Here is a 27,265-nt window from a genome sequence, read left to right on the forward strand (position 1 = left end):
GTTGTATACAGACACCACATCTGCATTATTCGTTCATCTGTTAGTGAATATTTAGGTTGTTTCTGTGTCTCAGCTGTTGTAAACAGTGCTGCAGTGAATGTTGGGGTGCATGTATCTTTTTGAATTAGAGTTTTCTCCAGATATATGTCCAGGAGTGGATCACTGTTTTGTATGGCTATAGTTCATGGGGTCGTAAAGACTTGGACATGACTGAGCAACTAAGCACACAGCACAGTATGGCGACTGTCTTTTTAGTTTTTTTCCTCTTTTTGAGTCATATAATTGACCCTTGAACAACACAGATTTGACCTGTCCAGGTCCACTTGCACAGGGCCTGCTTTTAAGTAGTAAGTACTACACGATACAGCACAGTCTGCATACACAGAGGCCAAACATAAGTTTTATGTGGGTTATCAGCTGTGGGCAGATTGGGAGCCCAATTTGTAAAGCAGCTGTTTCTCTCACGGGTATCAGACTTGGGTGTTGATACTTAGGTGCTGTGGTTTTGTTTTTCATATGCTGATGCAGACGTGTAAGTGATAATTAATATACCCTTACAACAGGAAGGTAAATGGGGCCTCCCCCAGTATAAAGCCAGCTGTACTGTGTTTGGGTTGCAAAGATAAATTTATACATAGAAAACAAGACAATATACACGAATATAAAGAAAGCAGAGACCCCAGAAAGTAGCAGCCTCTGGAAGCCCAGTTACGGCTGTGGACATGTTTGTGAGCTTGGTTTTGGGGGGTTGGGGTGGGTAGGCAGGATGTCTGGGAGCTGGATGTAACCTCCTGCTCCACTCACAGGCGTGGGGCTCTTTCCATGGCAGGGGCTCTGGGGTTCATCCTGCTCTCATTACAGTCTTAGTAGAGAACACCATCACGTGAATGTTTCCGGATTTCTTTCAAACAGGTCTCCTGGTGATGGTCATAGGTTTGTGTCCATGCTGGGAGCACCCTCATAAACACACACCTGCTCTTGCCTAGTTCTCTCTGCCAGGTCGAAATGAAGCAGCCACCCCTGTGGGGAACAGAGATGCTGCCTGCTCTGTGCTGAGCACTGGGGGCCCTTGATAAATGTTCACAGACTATTCACGAGGGCCTGTTTTCCCAACCACTCACAAGCAGACATTGTCGTTTTCATAAACTTGCCATTTATCCTACACTGAGTGGTACTTGACGCTGTGTCGTTTCAGGTATCCTGTTCTAACAGTCATAGTTGTCTATATATACCTGGGCAGAATGCCTAGCTGTTAGGTTTGCAGCTGGGGTTGAAGTCTGGAACACCCTGGGACTTAGGCATTAACCTGGGAGGGTCATGCTGTAGTCACTGAGGGTGGACACTGCTGACTCCCTTGGTCAGAACCGGGGATGCTCAGCTGCACCAGGGGGAGTAGTCCCCCTGAGATGCCCCATCGAGACAGGTTAGTACAGCGCTACCCATTGACTCTTTAGGTTGTAATTTAAAAAGAGTTGACCCTTTCACAAGGTGTTCTAGTAGTAAGGTGGTCTTCTCAGCACATCCCCCACCCAGGCAGCAGTGGCAGCAGCGGGGAGTTGCATCAAGTTTAGCTCTGTGTGGATCTGTAAATATTAGTAGGACAGTCCTGTTGTTATAACTGTTTTATTTAGGCTCGGACCTGCCCCACTGCCCGCCACCTCCCCCTCCCCCACCCCAGACCTAGACATTGGCCTCTGCTAATCTCAGAGAAAGAGGACAATTCCAGCTGAAGCGTACAGTGTGGATCTGGACTTTGTGTGTCCGTGGTCTCCAAGCATCATGCTTGCCCCATGGCCTGTGGCATGAGCTGCAGCTGCACTCGGGAAGCAGATGCTTGTGAGAGAGCAAGCTTTGTTTCTCCTCAACCACTTGTTCTTTGGACGTGGGCGGCAGTCCCTCTGAATGCTGCAGTTTCATGATCAGTGCTGCTCCATAATCCTGGAAAGGTGGTGTCCTGAGGCTCACCATCACGGCCGTGCAGTCTTATAGCCATCTGACATCACCTTTCGTGTCAAGTATATGCTGTCAGTTCTCAGACTGACCCCTTTACACCTGAAATTAACAAGGACCCCAAGGGCTTTTGTTTCTGTTTTATCTATTGATATTTCTCATGGTTGGCATTAAAAATGAGACATTAAGTTTATTTCCTCACTTAGAAATAATAATAAACACCTGCATACTAACATAACTAACAATCTGTAGAAACTATGTTCCAAGATAAGAAACAACTTAATGAGAAAGTTTACTTCCTCACTTAGAAACAATAATAACCACCTGCATATTAACATAACTAACAATCTGTAGAAACTATGTTCCAAGATAAGAAACAACTTAATGAGAAAGGTGGCTTGGGGTTTTTATTAAATGTGTGACTTAAGCAAGGGAACAGTAGCCGGATTCTCCTGCCTGCTTCTACATTCCGGCTATCATCTCGCCAACATCATTTAGCTTCTGAAAAACTACCCTGCCCCTGAAAGGTCACAGAACACGTTCGTGTTATTGTTTAGTCACTTTGCTAAGTAGTGTTGTACAACTCGTTTGACCTTGGAGGCCTGCTGGAAGGTCCGGGGGGCCACACTTTGAGAACCTCTGCCCAGATCATGATTAGAAATGCTCTTGTTGAGAAATGAGAATTGAAAAAGACAGTTGTCTCAACTTTAACAGCTGGGGAATGGATTACTGCTAAGAAGATAGGCAGTGTCTTTGAATGCGGGGGTCTCAACCCTTCCCTTGCTTTGGGGGAAGAGTGGAATACGGCCAGTTTGCCATCCCCAGTGAGGAGGTTTCAGTGCACACGTCTCCCTCACAGTGGACCGCCTGGAATGAGAAACTTGGAGTGCGGACAAGGTGCCTACTGGGTGAAGAGGTGTCAGAGGTCTTTTGACCTGAGGGTGTTTTGCCTTTACTGTGCGATGTTCTCTCCTCACCCACAGCCTCCCACTGGACCCTAACTAGTAGCTCTTCCACCGTGAGACAGAGTCAGGGCCTGCACTGGGCACTGTGGGTGATGTGGGATCTTGCCCCTGCCATGGGAGTAGCCAACCCAGATGCACTCGGGACCCAGATGGACAATTGTAGATACAAAAGCAATAGGCAGGCAGTGGGGAGCTGGAGGGTCAAGGTTCTGTGTTAACAGCCATGGGACCTGGAGATGCAGGGGAAGCAGCTGCTGGGGTGCCTGCATAGATGGCTGTTCTGGGAGGTACTCCGTGCCCAGGTCCCGGCTGTGACCACACAGTCACTGTTGCCCTCTGTCTTGGTTGGGGAAGGGGAGGCGTGGCGCCCATTTGGCACTCCATCCCAGTGCTGTCCGGGGGGTTTTACACAGTAGACTTGATTTTCTGCAGCTCCAGGGGCAGGGGGCCTGGGGTCAGGGTGCTGGGGCAGTTCGATCCTGGTGGTAGGGCCATGGGTGAGCTTTGGGGCCTCTTGCCAGGGCAGTGACCCCATCTGTGAAGGCTCAGGGGGTGCAGATGTGCAGACCACCACAGGAGCTTGTCCACGGTGGCAGGGCCCTGTGGAGAACCGGGAGCCTCGTTTCCTCTGTGACCTCAACGTGTTCAGGTGGCTTATCTGGTCACAAGCCTGTGTCTTCACTAGAAACTGGGGAGAGACACTGGAGTGGCCACTGCCCCCCTGCACACGGAGCTAGGAACCTGACCTCACGGAGCTTGGCCGAGGGAGACGTCGGTCCCGGCGAGCTTTTAAGCAAAAAGTTTTGTTTTTTTGTCTCCACATACCTATAAAGCAAAAACACCTCAGAAATATTAAACAGCAGGGTTGTTCCTAGATGTCTCTCTGTGGTTACCTCTTGAGAAGCTTACCGTGCTGCGGACACCTTTGCTTCAGGGTAGTTTTAGTAACCTCAGGGTTATCCTGACGGGGCTCCTGAAGGACTGAAGTGCCATCTGTACATTCGAGTCAGGATGAGCATGGGGTCACCCACGGTCAGAGAACACCCACCCTTTAGGGTGTTTCTCATCATCTGAAATCCCTGGGCAGGCCATCAGTAGTGACTGCCCTGTTAATAAAAACAGAATAGTGAAAGGGGCATTGGGAAAGCTTGCCCTTTTTTTTTCCTGGTAGGTAGTTTAAAGAACTTTCAGCATCTTCTCAGTCCCTCTTCATCCACAGCACAGAATTAGTCAGAGACGGAAGACACTTAACATGAAATCTTTCAGCATCTTCTTAGTTCCTCTTCACCACAGCAGAGAATTAGTCAGAGACGGAAGACACTTAACATGAAATCTCAGTAGCTGTGAATCTTGGCCTCACCTGGCAGAACCGTAAAGTAAGTTAGCACAGCCCAGAGTAATGAGGTAACGCTGTAGTTGGAAATACTTCGCGGTTGTGAGGTTTCGAGGACCACCCTGTTTTGCTGCCATGTAGGGCAGGGCAGATGTGTGCTTGCCTGTTACCTTCTTGAGAAACATAGCTGTTTGGTTGTTGTACTGTGAAAGTAGGTGCTTCATTGCAATTACATATTATAACTTAAAGTGTCTCAGAGAAATGAGCTCTCAGTCCATAGACCTGAACATCTTTAAATGACCAAGGTGCGGTTACTTGCATGTTGTAAGTTTGTAGAAGCCAAGCCTTCAGATGTACCTGGTTGTAGAGTTCAGTGTCACCCATGTTGTTTGGGGAGCATGTTTTTTGTTCTTAAGAAAATCATTTCTGGTGGCTCATTTTTCAAGGGTTGGACAATCTGAAGGGAAAATTTTAAGTGGTGGTTTTAGACCAGTTTTGTGGAAGGAAATGTTTGTTCCTTTCTGACCCTAAAGTGTGAATACATGTTACTGCTTGACATGGATCCAGCGTGTCCTTAAGCAACTAGAAATGTCTTGTTACAGATGTTCGTGGTATGTTTCAAAACCCTTCTGGAAGGTAGGCTCGGAAACCCTGTCCAGGGTCACAGCCTTGTGAGCAGGTCCCACCAGTGGACATGTGCCACTGGCACAGAGGTTCCTGGCAGCGTGCCCTCCAAGGGGACAGAGGTGCCCGCAGAGCGTCGCTGCTGGACTGCATTTTCTGGGAATGTGGCAGGTGTTTTCTCAAAGATACACAGTGTGAGTCTTGAAGAAAGCAACTGACAGTATTTGTTACTGATGAAAAAATGCCAGCTTAAGTGAAAATAAGAATTTTGAAAAATTTTTATCTGCCACCATGAGCTTGATGGCTTCCCAGTAAGGAAAAATATTTCAAGAGATGAACGCTGGCATTAGCAGATGTGTCTCATACTGGCTAATGACATGTGCCAGTCTGTGGACTCTGCATGTGTGCACATGGGCACAAGATACACTGAGTGCCTTACAGTTTTATATGGCTAGGCTGTAAGCCTAGGAAGGTGTGCAGAGTTCACAGATGTGGCTTCAGGTTCCTGTCACAACTGCTTTTTGTGGAAGTGCAATTTGTCAAGGTTTACTGTGGTATGAGGGAATGTCCGCAATTCTGAAAGTCTTTCTTGGGTTTAATTTTGGAAATACACATTCCCACAGGAGCAGATGCTCTTTGGGGTCCTCAAGTTTTAGGGATATCACGGGGCCTCGACAACAAAAAGTCGGAGTGGAGAGCTGCCTGGGAAGTGGGCTTCCACCTGTCCTTGGGTGCTGATGGGTGGTTTCTCGCTGGTATTTGCTTGTCTACTTAGTAGGAAATGGAACCGTTTTCAGCTGAGAGGACATTTGCACTTAGAAACTTTAAGATTGTACTTTTTAGTGTATCCAGTGTTCGCCTCTGGGTTTCTCTTTCCCAGTTTTAGGAGTGCCTACCGTCCTTTTCCTCTCTGGAGTAGTTGCTGCTGGTACAGTGTGACCACTGTTTGGTGACCTGCTGTTGTATGTGGACCTACTTTAAGTTGTGTTAGAAACGTAACAATTTTTTTTAACTTGCCTTGATCTTAGAGGTTTTGTTTTTCTTTTGTCTTGATTGACTTTTTTGTTTCATGACCTGAAATTTTATGTTTGAATTTGTGAAGAAATCATGAAATTGATTTTGCAAGTATAAAATCAAGAAAAATGAATCAAATTGTCTAAAATTATCTTTTCTGAGCGAAGTATTTCATTCCACTTAACAGAAGTAACTGGATTTTCCTTTTCTGATTTTTCAGAACTCAAATCCAAAGGCATGATTTTTTTAGATTAGCATAAATTTTAAAAACTTTGTTCCTGAGAACATCCTAATTTCTTTACTTTTTTTCATTGTTGTGAAATATAAAAGAATTATTTCCAGTACCTTCTGAGAATTTTCTCATTTTGAAATGGGTTTACCACTTAAAAGAGATGCAGTGGCCATGGTGTTGGCGATGGGGGGTGGCCAGAGTGAGATGTACCCTGTCCCTTTAAAAGGAGGGAATGGAATGTTTGTCTTGAGGTCACTAAGGAGACCACAGTTACAGGGGAGGCAGTTGGAGGGAGGCGAAAAAGCCAGGAAGAGGTGAGGCAAGGGGCAGGCACTGGTCTTGGGTATAGAATGTGAAATGTGTTAAAAAAATGTTAGTACTGAGGATTTACCTAGAAACAAAAATGTGTTTGTGGAGCATTTAGGTATGATGATTGATTGAGGAGACAGGAGGAGAAATGTTCTTTAAATGCATAAATACACAAAGATAAGCTACCACAGGGATGTCCAATAATTATAACATTAGTCTTCTGAAATCTTTATTAGATTTTTAACTAAAATGACAACAGAGCTACAGTGTTAAGAATTTCTAAATAATTGCTTTCATGTGTAATTTTCTTGTTCATCTTTTCATGTTTTGTTCCTGTTTTCTCCCTCTGGTTTTTATTGGCCTGGGTCCATCAGAAGTAGGGTTGTAATTGGGAAGCAGCTGATACCAATGACTGATTTTGAAATCCTCCCGCCCACTGAGGCCTCTGCACTCGACCACCAGCTCCCTCTCCACCAGGGTGCCAACCATGGCCTGTCCCAGCCCCTGCTTTCATCATGTAGTCAAAGTATACATCTTCCCTTTTTAAAAAAAGTCCTTAGAGGAGGGGGCCATGTTTGTGGACTTGACAAATGTCTTTGTAGGTCACATCATGTAGACTTAAGAGATTGCTTGGAAAGTTTTGTGCCTTTTTTCTCTTAAATGTGATTTTAGTTCTGGTTGCTTTAGATCTTTAAACTGTTTTTTTTGTTTGTTTGTTTTAGGAGCTTACTCCGTGGACACAGTCTCAAGATAATTTGCCTTGTGATCTGTGAACAGTGGCTGACGACAACAGCATTGGGGGCCTGGCGCTTTCCTTGTGCCACGAGGTTGTAACGGCCCTGTTTGTGCTGGGTTTAGGAAGTCGGGAGAAATGCCCATGCGTCTGTGTGGGGCAGGTAACAATGGCAGTAGTGTTGAGAGCTTACTGACCAGAGATGTACTGATGCGTCTTTTGTCATCCAAATGTTATTTACCAGAGACGTTTCAGTGTTCACTTACATAACAAATTGTCAACCACAGGTGTTTGTTTTTGCAAAACTCCCACAGTTGATAGTATGTTAAATGCCAACAACACAATTCTAAGTTTTGATGTTTTTATTTCAAAAGTGGCATTATATATGTATAAAAACTGGTGTACCATTAATATTTGTTTGAAATATTCTAAACTTTAGCCCAAGAGTGTCTAATCAGTCATTAGATTATGTTCCTTTAGTTTACAATGACGTGTCTTCTTGATGGTGAGGGTTGTATCTTGTAGACGAGAGTCCTTCCTGCAGAAAGCCTTGGGTGACCAGGACAGTGGCGTGGCCCTTGAGGGCGCAGTGTCACAGAATGGGTGCTGATGTCACAGAGTGTGGGCCAAGGCCCAGAGTGGGAAGCTGCAGGTCTGGATGGGGGATGGGAGGTGACACGACTTGGTGGGAACCAAACAGAGAGTTCCATGGTGTGTGACTTTGAATTTTGTGTGTTTTCTGTTTGAAGGTTTTCATTCTGTACGAGTCCTTCCCCTGGGATGGAACGTGGCATAAAATCTGAGTTGTCATTAGCATTTAAATGTAATTGAAGCCTGTACAGCTTGGGGAAAAAATTCTTAAGGTATATACTGTATGTTTTCAGGCTTTTTTTATTTGAAATAAGAATGAAGTTTTCACAAACCGGAGCCTTTAATAACCTTTTAGAAGAGAGAAGAAATAGAGACACAAAGTGCCATCTGGCTCAGTGTCCCTGCTGCGACCTGAGCGCAGAGCTTGGTGACCTCTGTTGTGTCGACACAGTCTCGGCTCTAGAATCTGGGCAGATTGAGCAGGGCTGAGTGTTCAGGGTGCCGACAATGCCATCTCCACCCTTCCCCTGTTGGGTGATGGACGTCTCATACTACCTGGGGCTCCAGAGTTCTGAGCCCGGAGCCAGCCAGGTGGGAGGTGGGCCCATGTCTCCCTGCGGGGAGCCAGAGAACCCCTGCTGCCTTAATCCTGGCCCATCCTGGCAACACCACTGCCCAATTCCTCGTTCTCCTAGACTTCCGGTATACATGCTCGTCCTCAGCAGTCAGGGGACATGTTCACAGATGTAGTTTGCTCGCTGGGTTTTCCTCATGAGCATGGGGTTCGTAACTGAATCCTCCCGCACTGTAGAAGCATTTTTGCTTTCTGTAGGGAGGGTTCCCTCATGTGTGAGGGAGTGCCCCCTTTGCTTGCTCGTAGCTGATGGGTGTCAGGCCTGGACCACAGCCCTGGCTGATGCCTGACGTGGCCTGGTTGTGTTTCCTTGTCAGGTATGGACGAGAAGGGTGATCCAAGTGGTGAGGAGGCGCCCAAAGCCATCAAGCCTACCAGCAAGGAGTTCCGGAAGACGTGGGGCTTCCGGAGGACCACCATTGCCAAGCGTGAGGGTGCCGGGGATGCGGAGGCGGACACCCTGGAGCCATCGCCCCGGCAGCAGCAGAGCCCGTCCCTGCGGCGCAGTGGGCGGCAGCCGAAGCGCACCGAGCGGGTGGAGGAGTTTCTGACCACCGTGCGGCGCCGCGGCCGTCGGAGCGCCCCCGCGTCCCTGGAGGACTCCGGGGAGCCAGCGTCCTGTCCGGCAACAGATGCGGAGACCGCCTCTGAGGGCAGTGTGGAGAGCGCCTCAGACGGGAAGAGCGGGCCCAGGTCCAGCTCCACGGGTGCTAAGCAGCGGCAGGCCTCCTCGGCGAAGGCCAGAGAGGGCGAGGACGAGGACGACACGTCTGACAGCGACAGCGACGGACTGACCTTGAAGGAACTCCAGAACCGCCTGCGGAAGAAGCGTGAGCAGGAGCCTACGGACCGGCCCGCGAGGGGCATCCAGAACCGCCTGCGGAGGAAGCGGCGGGAGGAGGACCCGGCTGAGACCGTGGACGTCCAGGCGGGTGATGCAATGGAGGGCTCACTGCCCACCTCACGGGAGCCTGAGGGCGACCTGGGGGCTGCAGCCCAGGCAGCGAAAGAGGACAGAGAGGGCCGACCGGATGGGAGAGTGGTCCCGGGAGGGAGAGCTGAGGAAGCTGCAGACTCCGTCCGGCACAAGCCGGAGTGTGAGGTGTACGACCCCAGTGCCCTGTACTGCCTGTGCCGCCAGCCTCACAACAACAGGTGGGTCGTGGGGGAGGGTTGGGGGCAGAGCCAGGGAAACTGCCAGAGACTTCGCTGTTCTCTTAAGAGAGTCTTAAACTGGCCTGAATGAGCGACTTGTTCGTTGGGAAAGATGAGCAAGTCGTTGTCAGAAAGAAACCAGTGGAGTGGGCGGGCACTACCCAGAACCATGCCCTTGGCAGGAGGTGGCTGGTGTGGTATGTGGGCTTCCTGGTCACACCAGCCATGGCAGTGAATGGGTGAGATGGCTTGCACCAGTGTGGGTCTGCCATCCAAGAGAGCCCTCAGGACACTGCTTGAACTGGCTGTGACTGGAGCACAGTGTGGACATTGGGTAGTTAGGCAGGCGTAAAGGCGTGGCTGCCATTCTGTGGACAGGCATTTGAGGTTCAGGGCAGGGTGCCTTCGAAGAAAAGGATGCTGTACATTTGGTAATGTATAATGGTAATAGAACTGAGAGAAGGGCACACTAACATTCTTTATGCTCCATGTTACTGTAATTTTTTTTTTAAAGAGTGTTGGAGTTTGACTTATTGATATGTTTAAAGTTGAGTTTGTCTCTGCCTTTTCATTCCTGATACCATTGGCTTCCCTGGTGGCTCAAGCAGTAAAGAGTTCGCCTGCAATGCGGGAAACCTGGGTTCAGTCCCTGGGTTGGGAAGATCCCCTGGAGGAGGGAATGGCAACCCACTCTAGTATCCTTGCCTAGGAAATCCCACGGACAGAGGAGCCTGGCAGACTGTAGTCCATGGGGTCACAAAGAGTTGGATACAACTGAGTGACTTAACACTTTGACCGTTGTTTTCTTTCAGGTTTATGATTTGCTGTGACCGATGTGAAGAATGGTTTCATGGTGACTGTGTGGGCATTTCTGAGGCTCGAGGGCGGCTCTTGGAGAGGAATGGGGAAGACTACATCTGCCCCAACTGCACGATCCTGCAGGTGCAGGACGAGGCCAGCTCAGAAGCCACAGACATGCAGGACACGAGGTCAGGACCCCTGGGTGCCGACAGCACAGACTTCACCAGTATAGGAACCGTGGAGCAGAAGTCAAGTGAAGACCAGGGAATTAAGGGTAGAATTGAAAAAGCTACAAACCCAAGTGGCAAGAAGAAACTCAAGATATTCCAGCCCGTAAGTACTTATTTCCTGAGGCTGATGGTAGAGGTGACTGTAAGCCCTCAACTGCCTTGGGCAGAAACATCAAGATTGAAAGAGTCTGTCTTCTGAGATAAAGTTAGGTTTTTCCTATAATGATTGGCATAGGGCTGGGCTCTGCGGGCTCTTGGGGCCATGCACCTGCTCAGGTGCGCCTTCTGTTGTTGTTGTTAACTATGTCTGTTTCCTGTGCTGTCATTACTGATTTAATGTATTTCATAATTTTTTAAAAAAATTAGTCTTCAGTGGTCTCATGACCAGCATCTTGAGCTTAAAGTGCATGTATTAAGAAAATTACTTTCGAGTCACAGAAGCATGTCTGCACCTGTATTGCCTGCTCTGTGTTGAGAAAACCAGTATTCTTGTCCCCACCTCAAGGCAAGATGCCAAGGCCAGCCATGGTGGCCGCACAGCTCCTCAGGGTGACAAGATGACTGTGCCTGATATGCCCTCTGTGATGGTGTCCCCCATTCACCAGTGTTTTGCAGCTCTTTTTTTCTCCTTTCTCAGCTCTTTTCACACATGTCTTGTCCAGGGGCCATGGTTTCTGTGCATCTTGAGAACTGTCTCAGGCTCCACGAGTGTTGTACTCAGAGTGTGTTTTCACCCCAAGCCTTCCTTGAATTTGGGGGCCCACCCCACCACCATGGCCCATCTCTTGTAGGTGTTGTACACGCAGGGGGCCTGGCGGTGGCCATGTCAGCACCCTTGCCATCACCCCCTTGCAGTGAGTTAGCTTTGAGGGCTGGACCCTGTCCTGGGGGTGTGAGGAGGCACTGAGTGGAAATATGAGAATAACTGGTAATTAAGAAAAAAATAATAGAAATGGAAGTCAGCAGGGAGCATCATCTTTTACTGTGTTTGAGACTGCACATAAGCTTAAGTGTTTTTTCTGGGTAGAACTTGGATTCTGTGGAGGGAAGTCAGTTAAGTACATTATTTGAGGAAAAAGATTTTGCTCAAGTACATTTGATATATATGTCACATACATTATTAGTTTTGACCATTAAAACGTGCTTTAGTAATCATGGCCACAAGCAGCTGTGTTCAGCCCTTGTCGTTTTCCAGATTCCTGCTGCATAGCAGGTGACCAAAACTTAGTGACTTAGACAATAGACGTCCATTACCCCAGAAACCCAGGCCTAGCTGAGCTGGGTCCTCGGTCTTATAAGACTGCTCTCCATGTGTCAGTGGGGCTGGGGTCTCATCAGTCTCGGCTGGGGTAAGAGCCACTTCTAAAAGCTTTCACGTAACTTAGCATATAAAGTATGTTCCTGGCAATTGTGGCATACTGATACTGGACCTGTTGTTTCTGCGATCCATGTGTAGTTGGGCGTCCTGATTATTGCCTGAGGTCCTTAACTGCAGAGCCCAGGCCTGGGCACCTTCCCAGCAGAGCCAGCAGTGGAGTGTTCACTCTTTTGGAGGCTCAGTTCCTCTTTTGAGGGTTTTTACCTGATTAGTCAAACCCTTTGGACTAACTCAAAAGTCTCTTGCCTGGTATCTTAATTGAATTGGCAAAATCCATGCCCTTTCGCTCAATGACAGAACCTAATTCTGGTGTTAAATCCCGCTGTGTTGAGAAGTGTGCAGCAGAAGTCCTCTGAAAGTTCTGCCTACCTTGCAGGGCTTGAAGGGTGGTTGACCCCTTACTCAGGGGAGAGGTGGGTTTATGTGTTTTGAATAAACAGATACATTTTTATGCATAATCATTCATACGTGATTAAAGGCGTTAATCTTGGTACCCCATAAATAGTAACCTTACAAAGCATGGTGCCTGCCCAGCGGGTGAGTACATTGAACCCGTGTCTGGTCCTGCAGGTCGTGGAGGCGCCTGGTGCTGCCAAGTGCATCGGCCCTGGGTGCTCAAGTGTGGCGCAGCCCGACTCGGTCTACTGCAGCAACGACTGCATCCTGAAGCATGCCGCGGCCACCATGCGCTTCCTGAGTGCAGGGAAGGAGCAGAAACCCAAAGCAAAAGAAAAGCTCAAGACAAAGCCAGAAAAAATCGTTCTTCAAAAATGTAGCGTTCAAGTAAGTTGACCAAGACCAGCCATTTGCATAGCTGAAACCAAAACTGCCTGGAGGTGCCAGGCTTGGTAGGTTGATTGAGGGAGAGGAAGGTACACAGGCCCAGAGGGGCCCAGACGCCTGCATGCACCCTTTGCCTTTCCCACCAGTGTTTTGGTCAGAATTACGAAGAGGCACGTGTTGTCATGTTTTCTTCCTCTGCCTCTAGCTGAGGGACTAACAAACACAGAAGCCAGTGGCTACACAGAGTACCTCCCCCTGCAGATCAGCCCTCCTGGGAGCGAGTGTTCCCTGTTGGAGTCTGTGTAGGCAGCGGGGTTGGGAAGCGGGCTCTGAGGGTGCCCACACTGAGTGTGTGGGGGAGGTGCAGGGGTGTCACTGGTGCGCTTGTCCTCTCCACGTGCTGTTGTGCACACAGCCCCTGTCTGGGCGGTGTCACACGGGGGCGCTGCCTGCTGTGCTCACGCTTCTTTCACTGCTTCGCCCCAAAGCCCCTTGTTACCCTGGCAGCCTGGCCCCTCAGCGGGATGCTAGGGCAGTGGCCCATGCAGGTCATGGGCTGGGGTGACCCAGGAGCTGAGTGTGTCCTGGCCTGCACCAGCGAGTAAAATGAGCGCAGGCTAACTTCTGATCTCCCTAGTGATTGGGGCTTTACTGATTATCCAGGCAGGCATTAAAATCTCTTCTGTGCACAAGAGACTGGCTTCAGAGAAGAAGGAAAACACAGTGAAGAAGGCGGCAGTGGCCCCTCCCAGGAACGAGGTCCTCACTAAGGAGCCAGCCTGTGAGAGCAGCACGCCATCCTGGGCCAGCGACCACAATTACAATGCAGTAAAGCCAGAACAGACTGCTGCCCCCTGGCCGCCACTGTTGTATAAATGTATGTATCACCCAGGGGGACCTCTGGACCCTTCCTGGTCTTTCTGGACGGCCATACGCTTGGGCCTGTTCAGAGCTAGGAGTTCTAGCCATGTGTGGTGCTGCACCTGCAGAGATCGGAGCCCTTGCCTGAGGCCAGGAGGCCTCCTGAGCCTGGCGCACCCTTGCTTAGTCTGTCGGGACTTCTTGTCAGTATTTCCGAAAAGCTGTACCAGCTCATGGCTGAATGTTCACCTCTGACCGTTGATGTCTTTAATCGCTTTCTTTATTATTAGGCTCTGGTAAGTATGTATAGTGTCTTCAGCAGAACCTGATGGTGGGGCACTCAGCCCGCCCCCAAGGTCCGCCGGAGTCTGCCATGGTGCCACCACCGCCGGGAGCTCTCCACATGGGGCTGTGCCATGCAGCCTGCTCCCTACACACGTGACCCTCTCTCCTCTGTATGTTGTGGGAATCTCTTACTGCACAGTAATGTTGTAGCTGATTTTCAGCTGAAGTAAGATTTTCAGGAGTTAAATTATTTTTGACCAAACTGGAATTTTTTTCACGTCCAATTCACATACTACACACGACACAAATACACACGCCAGTCCTGAAGGCCGTTGGCCCGCTTCCTGTGCTGGAAGGTAAGTGAGCACGACGTCTCTGCGCGGAGCAGCACCCAGACCAGAAGTCCCCGCCCTGCCCTCCTCCCCTGCTTCCTGGGAGCGGGGTTGGATGGGTCAGACAGACTCATGCAGTCCCAGAGGAGATCATGCAGCTTGACTCTCCTCTGTTCTTGTTTCTCAACCTCATTTTCCAAAATTAAATTTTGGATGCTTAAATTGCTCCAGGGCACATTGTATTCTGTGATTGAGATTATTTTGTGCTCAGTTTTAATTTATGCTCTTAAACTCTTGCAACTTTTTTGAAAGCACCAAAAGGTTAAGTGGTCCTAAGTTTGCAGATTACAGGCGAGTGCTGCCTCCCTTCAGCCCAATCTTAGGCCAGTCCCCCAAAGGGGGACCTCCTGGATATAATGTGGCTGGAAAATCCATTACTAGATGCATTTTGAGAATGTAAATGACCCAAGATCTAAGAAATGAAGTTGCAAGTAAACTGCAAGATGATAACTATGTGTATGTATATATATTTTTATATATTTATTTATTTTCGGATATTAGGAGTGAGTGGTTAAATATTAACCAGTTGCTGTATTAAAATGAGTTTCAATACACCTCAGGTTGTTTGAACTAAGAACTTCATGCCAATAACATGTCAAATTTCCATCAAATTATAGCACCTCAACACAGTAGAGGTATACCTCTACACAGTAGCACTTTACAGGGCTTAGTATTGGACCTAACTGTAACCATTGCCCAGCTGTGAGCGGGCGAGGAACAGCCTCTCTGGGATCCTGTGCTAACTGCACTCGGTTGGTTCTTAGGCATGTGACAGAATAAAAGATAGACCGGGGTGTAGCCACAAACTTGGGTGATTGATTTCTCTCCAATTTCCTTCTCTATCAACCAGAATTCCCCAGGCTCTGAACTAGGAGTCAGCTGTAGGGCGCTCCACAAGTAAGGAAAAGTTGACAGACAGGAGGGGTGGGCACTTGTCCCCCAACTCTTTCTTCTGGGTTTTTGGTGGAAGACTGGGGTGGAGGGGTGGGGAGGTGGGGAGACCGGCCCACGAGGAGGCAGTGACTGCTCACAGGCGGGGTTTTCTCTCCCCTCTGCCGTGCCTTTTCTTTCTGCACATCAGCTCCTTACTGACTTTCCCAGCACATTTATGGCTCAGAACCACGTGGATGCATAGCCACAATTTCAAGCCTACATAAGGCTAGTTATTGAGCTAGTTGGGCTAGTTGCTTCTGATGATTTTTTGTTATCCCAGAAATGTCATCTTCCCAAAAGATGATTGGGAGGAGCATAAAAGGGCGCTGGTAAACACCTGACTTCGCCTCGGTGAGTAGCAGCTGTGCCTCTGCCTCTTCCCCAAACCACCCCCTGACAGGGCGAGGGCTGCAGACCTTCCCCTAGGCCCTGCACACACACTCAGCAGGACCCTTACCTGCCACCCGAGCCTCGGCTGTGACTTTTCTCTGGGTGCAGGTGATGCCAGGATAGTCATCAGGAGGGGACGTTGTCCACGTGGCTCTGGGTCCAGGTCAAGTCTTGGGTAGAAGTTGGGTGGTCAGCGTGCTGCCCCAGCTGTGCTCTGGAACCTCCTCTCCCAGGCTGGCCCCGGCCTGGGGTTGTGGGTGAGGGGCAGCCCATGCTGTTCATGAGGGCTCTGACCTACTGCCCCTGTGGACGTAGAGCCCTTCACATCCTCAGGGTGATGGGAGTAACATGTACTTGCTCTCTGATATTTATGTTGTTTTTCAGAGTTTCTGTACAGTTTACCTTAGGGAAACAATTGTCATTTTATTTCTCCCCCAAATTATGATGTTTCTTCGTGTTTTCATAGTTCTGCAACTCAAGTTTTCTTCTCCATTTCCTCCTCTTCACTTCTCAGTACTATCCAGGCACAAAGAGGGCTGAAGTGTTTTTTCTGAAGTGTCCCTGGTTTGTTAGAATTTGAAAGTGTAACTCTGACAGACTCAGAACATTTCCCCATGTTTTAGGCTCCCTCCATGACCCCGAAGTGATTTGAACAAACAGGGGATTTGAACAAAATTTTGAATGAAAAATGAGATTTCTGCAGTTTTCTTTAGCTTTGAGAATTAAAATGGGAACCCCTGGCAGAACCTGTGCACCAGGTCCAGTGATGCTGAGCAGCCTTCTGGGACACAAGCGTGGCCTGCGTGAGCCACGTGTCCAGTCTCCCAAGTTGTGGAGGCTCCGTGGGCTCCAGGACCCAGGGATTGGTTTCACAGGGGTGACACCTGTCACAAACTTGAGAGAAGGTGAGCTTCCCAAAGCAGAGTAGTCAGTAGCGATGGCTCTCGGAGAGACATGTTTTATCAGCTGCATGAGCCATTTTTATCCGTCTCTTCCAGGATAGTGACAAAAATGTGTTGGGTGACAAACTAGCTTTGCACATCTGCATTTGTCCCCCCACTTGGAGAGTCAGAACCTGTTCTCATACAGGGTTCACCAAGATGGCTGTTTTTTGTTACCCATACAGTTGGAATGTTTTTGGATGTCATTGACATTCTTTGGTATTTTTTAAGTATTTTACTTCTTACAAGTGTTTGATTTTTTAATAACCAGCTATTCAGAAAGTTAGTGCAGGGAAGGTTTCGCATGCACAGGTGTTTTCTCTGACAGACCCTCAGGTGTGCCCAGGCTGCCCCCCGTAGTTCTGATGTTTCACCAGGGGATGGGGTAGAAGCTTTCAGCAGGACTGGTCTTGCTCACCACACCTGCTCTTCTGTGGCCTGCAGCATGTGGCCTGTGGGACTCTGCGTCTCCTGTGACACATGCAGACGAGCCCGAGGCAGAGTCCTGAGGTGGCATCGAGTCCACGGGCCTCTTTGAAGATGCAGCTGTAAATCCTCCCCTGTGGTACACGAGGTTCCGGTGTACTTGAACAGTTAACGTCCTCGATGTTTGTTTGTTGCACATTACTGTGCACATAGTTATAGTCTTCCTTCTGAAAGTTAAAGAAGTTAAGCTAAGAAGATCGATAAGAAAGTTTTCCACTTTAAATTTATGTAAACGAAGCTTGGGGCGTTGCCGTGCACCGGGAGGCATCAGCAGGACAAACACCAAGGTAACTGCCGCTTAACCCTTGGGGTCAGCAGGTGCCTTGGGCCGCAGGCTCCACTGAGCGCCACCCTTGGGGACTAGGGGTCTGCGGGGTGGGAACAGTAAGCGTCCAACCTGCCCCTGGCCCCATCATGGTTCTTAAAGCTGTAGATGATTTAGGCACAGACGAGTGAAAACTGAACCTCATTAAAGTGGTAGGAGTGCCTGTTGGCAGGGTCGGAGCTCAGGATACACAGCAGCTCTGCTCCTGGTGGGGTCTTGGGGAGGGGGTCACCTCCACCACTAGCCATGCAGACAGGACACGGGAACACTGCAGCCCATGGCCTCCGTCCCATGTCATCCTAGTGATTCCTGTTGAAGGGGTGACTTTGACTGTTTCTTTCATACATTACCAACCCATTGTGAATCATTCAGTATTTTGTTTTCAAAATACTGTATGTGAAACCATTAAAACAAGGAAGGGTTGTTTTCCTCTGGAAGTGTACTTGGTTTTTTTGCAAATTTTTTATGGATAGTTCTATGCACCTCTCAAGGTGTAAGTCGCTCAAATACTGGATATCAGTAAGAAAAAAGTCCATCTGGACAAACTTTGGCCCCAAAGGAGGACAGTTAGGCTATGCATCCACATACAGACAGACCCCTGCTGTGAGATCGCAGGGCCGGAGCTCAGGCCTCCCGAGTTCCCCCACCGCCCCCCCCCCCCATGTAAGCATTACAACTACTACAGGAGAAATTCACTGAAGAATATTTAAGCAAAGGTACAAAAGCAAAATGGTGTTTTTCACACCAGGAGGAGTCAAAAAGTTAAAATGAGAGGCATCCTCATTCATGGCCAAGCTGAGCTGAAAATAGAGCTGCTGATACAGTGTGCGGAGTCCATCCGCCAAGTCCACTATGGCCTGTTAAGTCCTGGCTGGTCCCCTTACCCGATCCTTGGACAGTAGCTGCCTTGTCTGGGCAGGTTTGTGGCCACGTGGGAATGGGCAAGGGGGGAAGGGAGGGGGTCCTCTGCTCACACCATGTGGTGAGTCTTTCTTGGTGCCCGGTCACACCAGAAGCTCTAATTCCTTTGATGTTTACAGCCCATGCTTCCTGAGAAGTGCCCCCCGCCTGTGCTTCCTCTGTACCCCGTTTTCATTGTGACACTAAGCCTCGTATCTAGGGGCTTTTAGGGTAAACTGGCACCTCGTCTGGGCAGGACAAGAGGCATAAAGCCATGGCCGTCGCTCAGGGTTTCTTGCCGGGCCCTGTGAGGAGCCACCCTGCAACAGCCTTGACTGGGCGCGGGCAGCCTGGCGCTGCTGCCTCGCCCTGCTGCAGCTGCACGGCACTGTCTGCCCGAGGAGGGCGGCCCTCCGCGCCTGTGTCCTCCCGTCCCCACCGAGGCCCACCAGTGCCACCCAGTGGCCAGCGAAGCCGTAGTGCCACAGCCGCCTCAACGAGTGACAAGGCCTCCGGTTTCATGCTGATTGGGAAATTAGCCAATTAGAATGTTGCTGGTCCCTGAACGAACCTGGCCTGCCTGGTTCCTACCGGGCTTCACCACAAACAACTCATTTCCAGTACAAACCAATGGCCGGACCCAGCAGAAACGACGTCATCTGGGGCAGTGACCAGGCCACCGGGCAGCTTTTCCTCCTGTAGCCGCTCCCCAAGAAAATGCCTTGCCTGGAACTCGGGCCACACTTTGTTGCAGGCAGGACCCCAGGATGACCCAGACTGGGCGCACACTCCTGGGGGAGGGGGCTTTGTTCTTCCAACTTGCAAGCTGGTAGTCCCCCCTGCTTCCTGACAGCACTCTGGGGGTCTGCCGTCCCTGGAGCCACGATGCCCTGGGGGTGCTGCTTTCCTTCCCTTCTTTGAAGGTGCACACACAGTAACAGCTAGGAGGAATTTGGGTGAAGAGTTGGCAGGTGCAATTTAAGCTCTACACAGAAATAAGTTTGTCACTGTCACACTCCAGTGCTGTGTGGTGTTGCTGCCATTCCAGCAGCAACCAGCCCACATCTCTGACAGGCCTGATGGACAAGGGGGACAGAGACAATTATAGCTATTAAGGTCCACCAGTGTCCACATATTTACTAATTTCTTAATTTACACTAGTTACATCTACCTACATACTCTTGAGAGGCAGGGAAGGCAGGATGAAAGGTGACTTTAAAAAAGCCAGAGGCAACTAGTCTTCCAAGAGAGCAGAAGTCTGGTTTGGGAAAGCTGTCCCCTAGTTCTCAGGTGATGTTCACTTACTGCACCTGCTCCTGGACAGCAGGTCACTCACTTCAGTCACCTGGACTGGGAATGGCCCAGAAATAAGCCTCTGACTTCTGTTTCCCTGAGTGAGAGCACACTGGTGAGATAGCACAAGCATGGGTCTTAAAGAGTGAAGGATGTGAAGTTAATAGGAATTGTCACCTGAAACAGTGTAGATGCCACAATGGCAGGATTTGAGACCCTTATCACAGGTGCCTCATTTGAGGATTCTGGAAGCACTTTAGGCTACCTTTTTGGAATTACTTTAAAATGCAGTTAAAAATAATCTCAGTGAAGTCTGTAAAAAACCATCAGTGACTGGGCTGGTTTTAGGTCTGGATCTTAATCCTGACGGGCTGGTTCCTTCATCCCCTGCTGGTGGTCACATCTGGGACCGCATCCTGCTGCACTCTGCTCCGTTTCCCCAAGAAGAGGGCCTCCACCGGTCTCATTTAACCTAAACTCTAGCAGTCTGTACATTAGCTGCTGCAGACCCTCTTAGCCAAGTCTGAGCTGGTGAAGAAGAGTTTCCGTGTACTGAGGTGTGGCAACTCCCTTAGGGACATGAACCTGAGCTGATGAAATAATACGCACAGAAATGTAATTTTTCATTTTAGTTGCTGTGAGGTCCCCAGTTTTTACTGTATTAACTGATTTGCTGATGGGATGTGGGTATTGGCCAGCAGGGGAGATGTAGAGCATGAGTGGGCCCTTCACAGGGAGCGGGTGGTCTTGGGAAGGCCTAGACAGCATCACGGGGGGTGCCAGCAGACACAGGACTAGTGGTTGGGACACCGTGGATGAGAGGCATGAATCAGGTTTTGTGAGATGAAAATGGGAGACTGGAAGTCAAGATTGTTGCTTGATGACAGTGAACTGTCTCTAACCCGACTCTTAAAAGGTGCTGGGTGTGCATAGTAGCACTGTTTCAAACTTGGTTAGAAAGTAATTTCACTTAAACTATGAAGTGGAAAAAACTTGCAGTCCCTGGGCTTTTAGCACCCTCTCTGCCCTGGCATTGCCAGTGTTGGAGGCAGGGCAATCCTGGAGGGCAGTGCTCTGACCCTGTGCCAGGATGGCCCTGCGGGGTGTTGGCGTGTGAATGCCTTGGGGCTGTTGTGGAGTCAAGCCTTAGTTGCAGATAGGGTCTCACCTCCCTCACTGGACTTTCTCCCTGGGTCTCCCTAGGACAGTTGCAAGAAGCACCAGTGGGTGACAAATTGGTGACTCTAATCTCTGGGTAAAGTGGGAAGGTTGCTGGAACATCTTGAAGTCTCCCATTTAGGTGCTGGGGGCTCACCATGCCATGGGTGTTTGAGAAGTCTGTACCTGGGCAGGCGGCCTCTCCATTGGTCCCGTGTGAGATGACCAGCTGCCCCAGGTTGTGTTCCCATGCTGTCCCAGCTCGCACCCTGGACCTGCCTGTTCCCCCCATTCTGCCCGTCTGGGTCCAACCATTCTGGGCAGTGGACTGGAGCGGGGCTGTCTGGGAGTGGGTCACAGAACCCAGTACCAAGGGACTGTTCATAAAAAAAAAAAATCAAGTGACTGGGCTGGTTTTAGGTCTGGATTTTAATCCTGACAGGCTGGTTCTGAGAATGACCTGCCTTGCTTACCTGCAGGTGCAGCTCTCTTGGTGTGATACAGGGTTAGGTATACTCTGTCAGCATGAAGTACTGGCATAAAGATTTCCGTTTTAGCTTTTGACCACATCCCTGTCTGGGTTAAAAGCCCAAACCTACTGTCTTACCCAGTAACAAGCTGCAGCTGGAGGCATGTGGATGGGAATGTGTTTTGGTCCTGCCACCTGGCTCCTGGTATAAAAGTAGCTGGCCTCCCCATGTTGCAGTCTTCTGCCAGAATCGTATGTCTTATTAATGTTACCGTGTCCAATTGACTTTCCGAAAGAATGATGAACACCTGTGAGCCCCTTACCCCCGGGATGGACAGTTGCTAGTACTTCCAGAGCCTTTGGGGGTGGGGGCAGTGAGTATGCATTTAAAGAGTATGTCTGCTGCATCCTGGAAAAGTTTTCTAAGTTCATGTTTACCAAAAATTGCACTGGAGTTCTCCATGAGAGTGGTCTTTGAAATTATACCTTTTCTTGATAAAATGAAATTTGCCCTTCAATTTTCAACGTGTGTTAGCTGCTTAAATTTAGCCTTTAACAGCTTACTGGGCTTATTGGTTGAAGGAAAAGTTTTAATTAATAATAAAGCATTTGTCCTCGAAGTATATAGTCGCTATCAGAATTGTTGCTGGTAGTCCTTTTTACACTCCTTTTGTGAATTTAACAGTTACTTTAAAAGTTCTCTTTAAGTCCGTCTCACAGAGTGATGCCTGGTTAACTCTGCTGGTTTCTGGTGCACATGCTGTGTGGGGCCCCCACACCTCCACCTCACTAAGCGGGTCTCTCTCCTTTGCAGCTGTGAAGGAGGACAGACGCATGGAGGACAAGACGGCTGTGGTGGTGGCGAAGAAATTGGCTCCTCCAGGGCCCTCGGGGGCCGGCAGACAACCCCCAGGCAGAAATCTCCTTCCAAAGAAGTCCCCTTCTTTTGCAAACACAGCAGTGGCCAAGCCCACTGTCAGAAAGTCGCCCTCCGGCTTCAAGGGCACCATCCCCAAGAGGCCATGGCTCTCGGCCACCACCGCCCCCTCAGGCAGTGCTCCCCCTGCCAAGCAGGCAGGGCTGGTGGCTGGTGCTGCCTCATCTGCTTCCAGAAAGTTCCCCAGCTCTGCTGCTTCTGTGGGAGCTGTCAGGAAGCCTGGGAGTACCTCAGTTCCCCTGGCCTCTCCAACCCCGGGACGCTTGGGCCCCGTGAGCCCCGCTTCATCACAGCCAAATTCACAGATTCGGCAGAACATAAGACGCTCCTTGAAGGAGATCTTGTGGAAAAGGTACGCTGTTTCACTGTTTCTTGTCTGTTAGAGTGGATGGTTTTCCCCATAAAAGGTGGCACCATGTTTTCAACATGGTGGCCCCACTGTTGAAAAAGTCACACGAGGGACTTCCCTGGTGGTCCAGTGGTTAAGACTCCTCACTACTACAGAGGAGTTTGGGTTCAATCCCTGATCGGGGAACTAAGATCCCGCATGGCACGTGGCGAAGCCCAGAAAATAAAGTCACTTGTAAGTGCAGCAGTTGATGGGGAGCTTTTTTCATTCCTTCTAGAGTCAATGACAGTGATGACTTAATCATGACAGAAAATGAAGTAGGGAAAATCGCACTGCTCATCGAGAAGGAGATGTTTAACTTGTTCCGAGTCACGGACAATCGGTACAAGAGCAAGTACCGCAGCCTCATGTTCAACCTCAAGGACCCCAAAAACCAGGTGTGTGCCTGACCCTTAGGAGTAGGACAGCCCTGGCCAGGTGCTGCCCAGGCCTGCAGTCAGGGCACTTGGTCCCTGCAGTGGCTATGGGTGAGCGGTGCACTGTCCTCATGGAGCCAGACACTCATCTGGCCAGGCTCCTGCCTGCCTGCACTACCTCTTAACTCCGTACCTTCTTCAGTCGACTGTTTTCTGTGAGGTGATCTCTAGCAGGGTTGGTGCAGCAGGCCAACAAATCGACTGCCCACCTCGGGGCCCCTGTTGTCTGGGCCCTCAACTGGCTGTGGGGCCTCCGGGAAGGAACTCACCTTGCTGTGGTCTCCACATCCTTTCTAGTGTCTTAGAATCAGACCTGCAGAGATTTTGAAGGCATGAATGAGACCTGTTTGTTTATAGGGACTTTTTCATCGAGTTCTGCGTGAAGAAATCTCATTGGCAAAACTGGTGAGAATGAAGCCAGAAGAACTGGTTTCCAAAGAGCTCTCCGTGTGGAGAGAGCGAACGACAAAGCCCGTGAGTACTGGCAGGAGCGGCGACTGGAGGCCCAGAAGCCTCCTACCCCCCACCTCCTACCCCCTAGAAGTGAACTAATAGCCTGTTGGTGCAGGTGAGTCCTCTTGGGTAAGAAGGGCTAAGGCTTTATGTCTTTCTCATTTTAGGTGATGGAGTCCAGAACGAAATTGCACAATGAGACTAAGAAGCCTGCCATTAAACAGGAAGCCGTTCCCGACATGGAAGACTCTCCACCAGTGTCAGACTCTGATGTAAGCACCTGCGCCTTTGGGGTTTCCAGATTATTGTGGGGTGCTTGAGTTATTGGGAGGACACTGACCTTAAGCAAGTGTGTGGAGTTCTGCTGCTCCTCAAGTTCTTGTGTCCAGTGGTCCTATTTTCTTTCTTCAGTGATCCTTAGTCATGTGGGGTGCTTTCTCATGGGTGCTGTTCATTTGGGGATGGGCTGGAAAAGAAGTGACCCCTCTGCCGCTTGATGTGTGTTAGGAGCAGCAAGAGTCGGTGCGGGCAGCCCCCGAGCGGAGTGCAGCGCCGCTGCCGGGTGTCTTCAGCAGCATGCTGCAGGACACGACCAGCCAGCATCGGGCGCACCTCTTTGACCTGAACTGCAAGATCTGCACGGGTGAGTGGGCCTGGGGACACTGGAGAGCCTCTTCCTGACCTTGGGCTCAAGTCAAGTCAGATGGTCAGAGGCTAAAGTTTGCCCTCCACCATGTGGGATTTCTCATGCAGGCCTTCCTCTTGTTCTCCAGGTCAAGTTCCATCCTCGGAAGATGAGCCAGCTCCGAAAAAACAGAAGTTGTCAGCTTCTGTCAAGAAGGAAGAGTCCAAGTCCAGGCGCGACAGCCCTCCACCTGAGCCGGTTCTCAGCGAGGCAGATGATGTGGCGCCTGAAACCCCGCCTGAAAATGCCTCGGAGCCAGACCTGGAAAGTGCAGCTCGAACCCACTTAGAGGGGAAGTACCTCCCAGCGCCTCTGGAGGATAGCCAGCCTGAGCCCCCCACCCTGGAAGGTCCACCCTGCCCCACCCCTGGTGGTGGCAGCATGCTTACCACGGTCACGATGTCCGGTCGGGACCCCAGGACTGCATTGGGCGGGCCAAGCACGGCCACAACTCCTGCAATAACCCACCCGGAGGGCACCACCCCAGCAGAGCCCCGACAAGACATACCAAAGCCAATGCCACCCTCCGTGACGGTGCCCAAGTCCATCCTGGCCAAGCCATCCACGTCCCCTGAGCCTAGATATCTCCTGTCTGTGCCGCCGTCCCCAAGCCTCAGGTGCGGCTTCTGTGTCCTTCCTTTCTGATGAACAGGGAGAGCAGTGATGAGTGACAGTCATTCAGCTCTGAAATCCACCCAGAAGTGCAGCTCTCTTCAGTTTTCTGTTTCATAAAAAGGCATATTTTGAAGCTTCGGTTTTAGGGTGACTAGTTCTCCTCTTAGAGATATAGATCTTAAAAACTAAATTTAGAGCCATCTGCTTTTCTTGCCTATGCAGTATATATTTCTTTGACCAGTATGTATTTGGTGTCTCAGATGGTAGAGTCTGGCTTCCCTGGTGGCTCAGATAGTAAAGAGTCTGCTGCAATGCGGGAAACTTGGGTTCGATGCCTGGTGGGGAAGATCCCCTGGAGAAGGAAAGGTTGCCTGGAGTGGCAACCCACTCCAGTATTCTTACCTGGGAAATTCCACGGACAGAGGAGCCTGATGGGGTTCCATGGAGTCGCAAAGAGTCAGACATGACTTTCCCACAATTTAAGTAAATACTGGCAATTCTTTGGGCAGAGAGAGAAGGTTCACTTACTTTCTGTGGTTTTGTTTTGCAGCATCTCAGAGTCCCGATCCCCTCCTGAAGGAGACACAACTCTCTTCTTGTCTCGACTCAGCACCATTTGGAAAGGATTTATTAACATGCAAAGCGTAGCCAAGTTTGTCACTAAGGCGTATCCTGTCTCTGGATGTTTTGATTATCTCAGTGAGGTTAGAACCGAGAGAAGTGTGAGAGTGTGTATGTGTGCGCGCGGGCATGAACACACCTGTTTTCCAAGGAACTCTTGATTCCTCACTGGAGTCAAATGTGAACCAAGAGAGAAGAGTGTGTGTGTGTGTGTGCGCGCGCGCATGTGAGCATACCTGTTTTCCAAGGCAATCTGATCCTGTACTGGAGTCAGAAGTGTGACCGTCTTCCTCTTGAGTGTCTGGATGCACAAGCTCCTCTAAAGGCAAAATAGGGGTTGTTTGTGCTGGACTAAGTCGGAGATTATGCAGTTCGCACAGTGGTGAGAATTCAGATGAGAATTCAGACCCTTCATCTTCCCTGAAAAAGCTGAAGCTCGTCTTCCTCCTCCCTCTGCTCCACTAGAGCTTGTACAGGACCTGGGTGGGTGTGTGTGTGCCCAGCTGCCTGTGTGCAGGAGCACACACACAGCACCATTGTTTTTCAGAATTAATGAAACAGCACTAGCATTTCAGACTCAGCCAGGAGTGCTCAGGCACTTCTGAATCATACCTGATTGTTACTCTGTATGTTTGTTCTTAAAAGAGAACGTTAAAATGCTTTGCCGTCACGCTAGTTAGCAGCCGGTTGTCCTCGTACCATCCTTGGGTTTGGTCATTCATGGCCTGGATGTTAGTTAACAGAGCAGCGTTTGACTGCGTGATCGCTACTTTGGAACAGTTGTGGTTTTCTTGTGGATCTGGCATCTGAGGTCTCTCTGCGACCACCAGGGTTTTACTTTCCACTCATCAGAGTCTGTTCCATTTAGGACCTGCCCGACACGATTCACATTGGCGGGAGGATTGCTCCAAAGACCGTGTGGGATTACATCGGCAAGCTCAAATCCTCAGTGTCCAAGGTACCTGCCCGCGGCCCGGTCGCTGCGCCCGAGGAAGGAGGGGTTTGTTAGCACTTGAAATGTCTCAGTTTGTGAGGTGTTTCCAGGTGAATGTTTCATATCCAGCTGACAGCTGGCCACCCTGTGAGGGTGTGTTTGGGGAGCATGGTGGTGCGAGCTTTGTGATGGGTGTGCTGCTGAGTCGGTCAGAAACACGGGTGCTTGGCTTCCTTACTGTTGAGCCGCTGGAGTAGCGTTGGCAGCGGCGGGGCGGCCAGCGGAGATGTGGACCCAGCCATGTGTCTGCATGTGTGCTGCTCTTTGTTGGAGGGGTTCTGGTTTTTGTTGGGGTCACAGAGGGTGACGACCCTGGTTCAGTTCAGCCCTTGGGTTTCAGAGCTGCAGACAGCTCATCACATGCTTCATGGTCTCTTAGCTCTGTGTCAGATGCTGGCCCTACACACAGATGAGCCCTTCGGTTCAAGAGCCCCATGAGGTGGGATCTGTGTCGAGATCCCCTGGGACTATAAATAGAAATAATTTTAAAGAGACTCCTCCAAGACCAAGATGGAACCCAGCAGTCTTGAGTGTGGGGCCTGTGCTCCTTCACCGCCCTGTTTTTCTCATGTGTTGGGCAGCAGGACTGGGAACTGCTTCCCTCAAAGCTGCTTCTGAGGCTCAGCAGCTTTTCCGAGCAGCCACAGACCCATGGTCCCATCCTGTCTGTCCAGGAGCTCTGTCTGATCCGCTTTCACCCCGCGACTGAGGAGGAGGAGGTGGCCTATATCTCACTCTACTCCTACTTCAGCAGCCGCGACCGCTTTGGCGTCGTGGCCAACAACAGCCGGCACGTCAAGGACCTCTACCTGATCCCACTCAGCGCCACTGACCCCATCCCCTCCAAACTGCTGCCCTTTGAGGGGCCAGGTAAGCACCAGCCTTCAGACCTCAAGCATCCCCTCCCGCCGACGCCAAGCCTCCCCTAGACCTGCCTCGGCAGTGGAACTTGGAGCAGGGCTGAAGCAGG

General features: G+C 50.1%; 1 protein-coding gene across 4 annotated transcripts in view; it reads left to right on the forward strand.

The window, feature by feature from the left end:
• The window catches only part of DIDO1 (death inducer-obliterator 1), a 49,054-nt gene that overhangs the window by 10,823 nt on the left and 10,966 nt on the right, over positions 1-27,265 (forward strand). For 2 of the 4 annotated variants that reach the window (XM_065921646.1, XM_065921645.1), the window contains exons 2-15: positions 7,150-7,323; positions 8,703-9,540; positions 10,353-10,674; positions 12,520-12,732; positions 13,396-13,609; positions 21,980-22,454; positions 22,729-22,888; positions 23,285-23,401; positions 23,548-23,652; positions 23,888-24,023; positions 24,154-24,682; positions 25,231-25,384; positions 26,170-26,259; positions 26,970-27,165. In XM_065921646.1, coding sequence (XP_065777718.1) covers positions 7,299-7,323; positions 8,703-9,540; positions 10,353-10,674; positions 12,520-12,732; positions 13,396-13,609; positions 21,980-22,454; positions 22,729-22,888; positions 23,285-23,401; positions 23,548-23,652; positions 23,888-24,023; positions 24,154-24,682; positions 25,231-25,384; positions 26,170-26,259; positions 26,970-27,165 — 3,574 coding nt within the window. In that variant the 5' untranslated portion in view covers positions 7,150-7,298. Of the gene's footprint in view, positions 1-7,149; positions 7,324-7,909; positions 8,024-8,702; positions 9,541-10,352; positions 10,675-12,519; positions 12,733-13,395; positions 13,610-21,979; positions 22,455-22,728; positions 22,889-23,284; positions 23,402-23,547; positions 23,653-23,887; positions 24,024-24,153; positions 24,683-25,230; positions 25,385-26,169; positions 26,260-26,969; positions 27,166-27,265 lie in introns of all 4 variants that reach the window. The other 2 variants (XM_065921648.1, XM_065921647.1) reach the window with 2 other exon arrangements.

This window comes from Muntiacus reevesi, chromosome 2 (genome assembly GCF_963930625.1).
Source record: "Muntiacus reevesi chromosome 2, mMunRee1.1, whole genome shotgun sequence".
In the NCBI taxonomy this organism is placed as follows: Eukaryota; Metazoa; Chordata; class Mammalia; order Artiodactyla; family Cervidae; genus Muntiacus; species Muntiacus reevesi.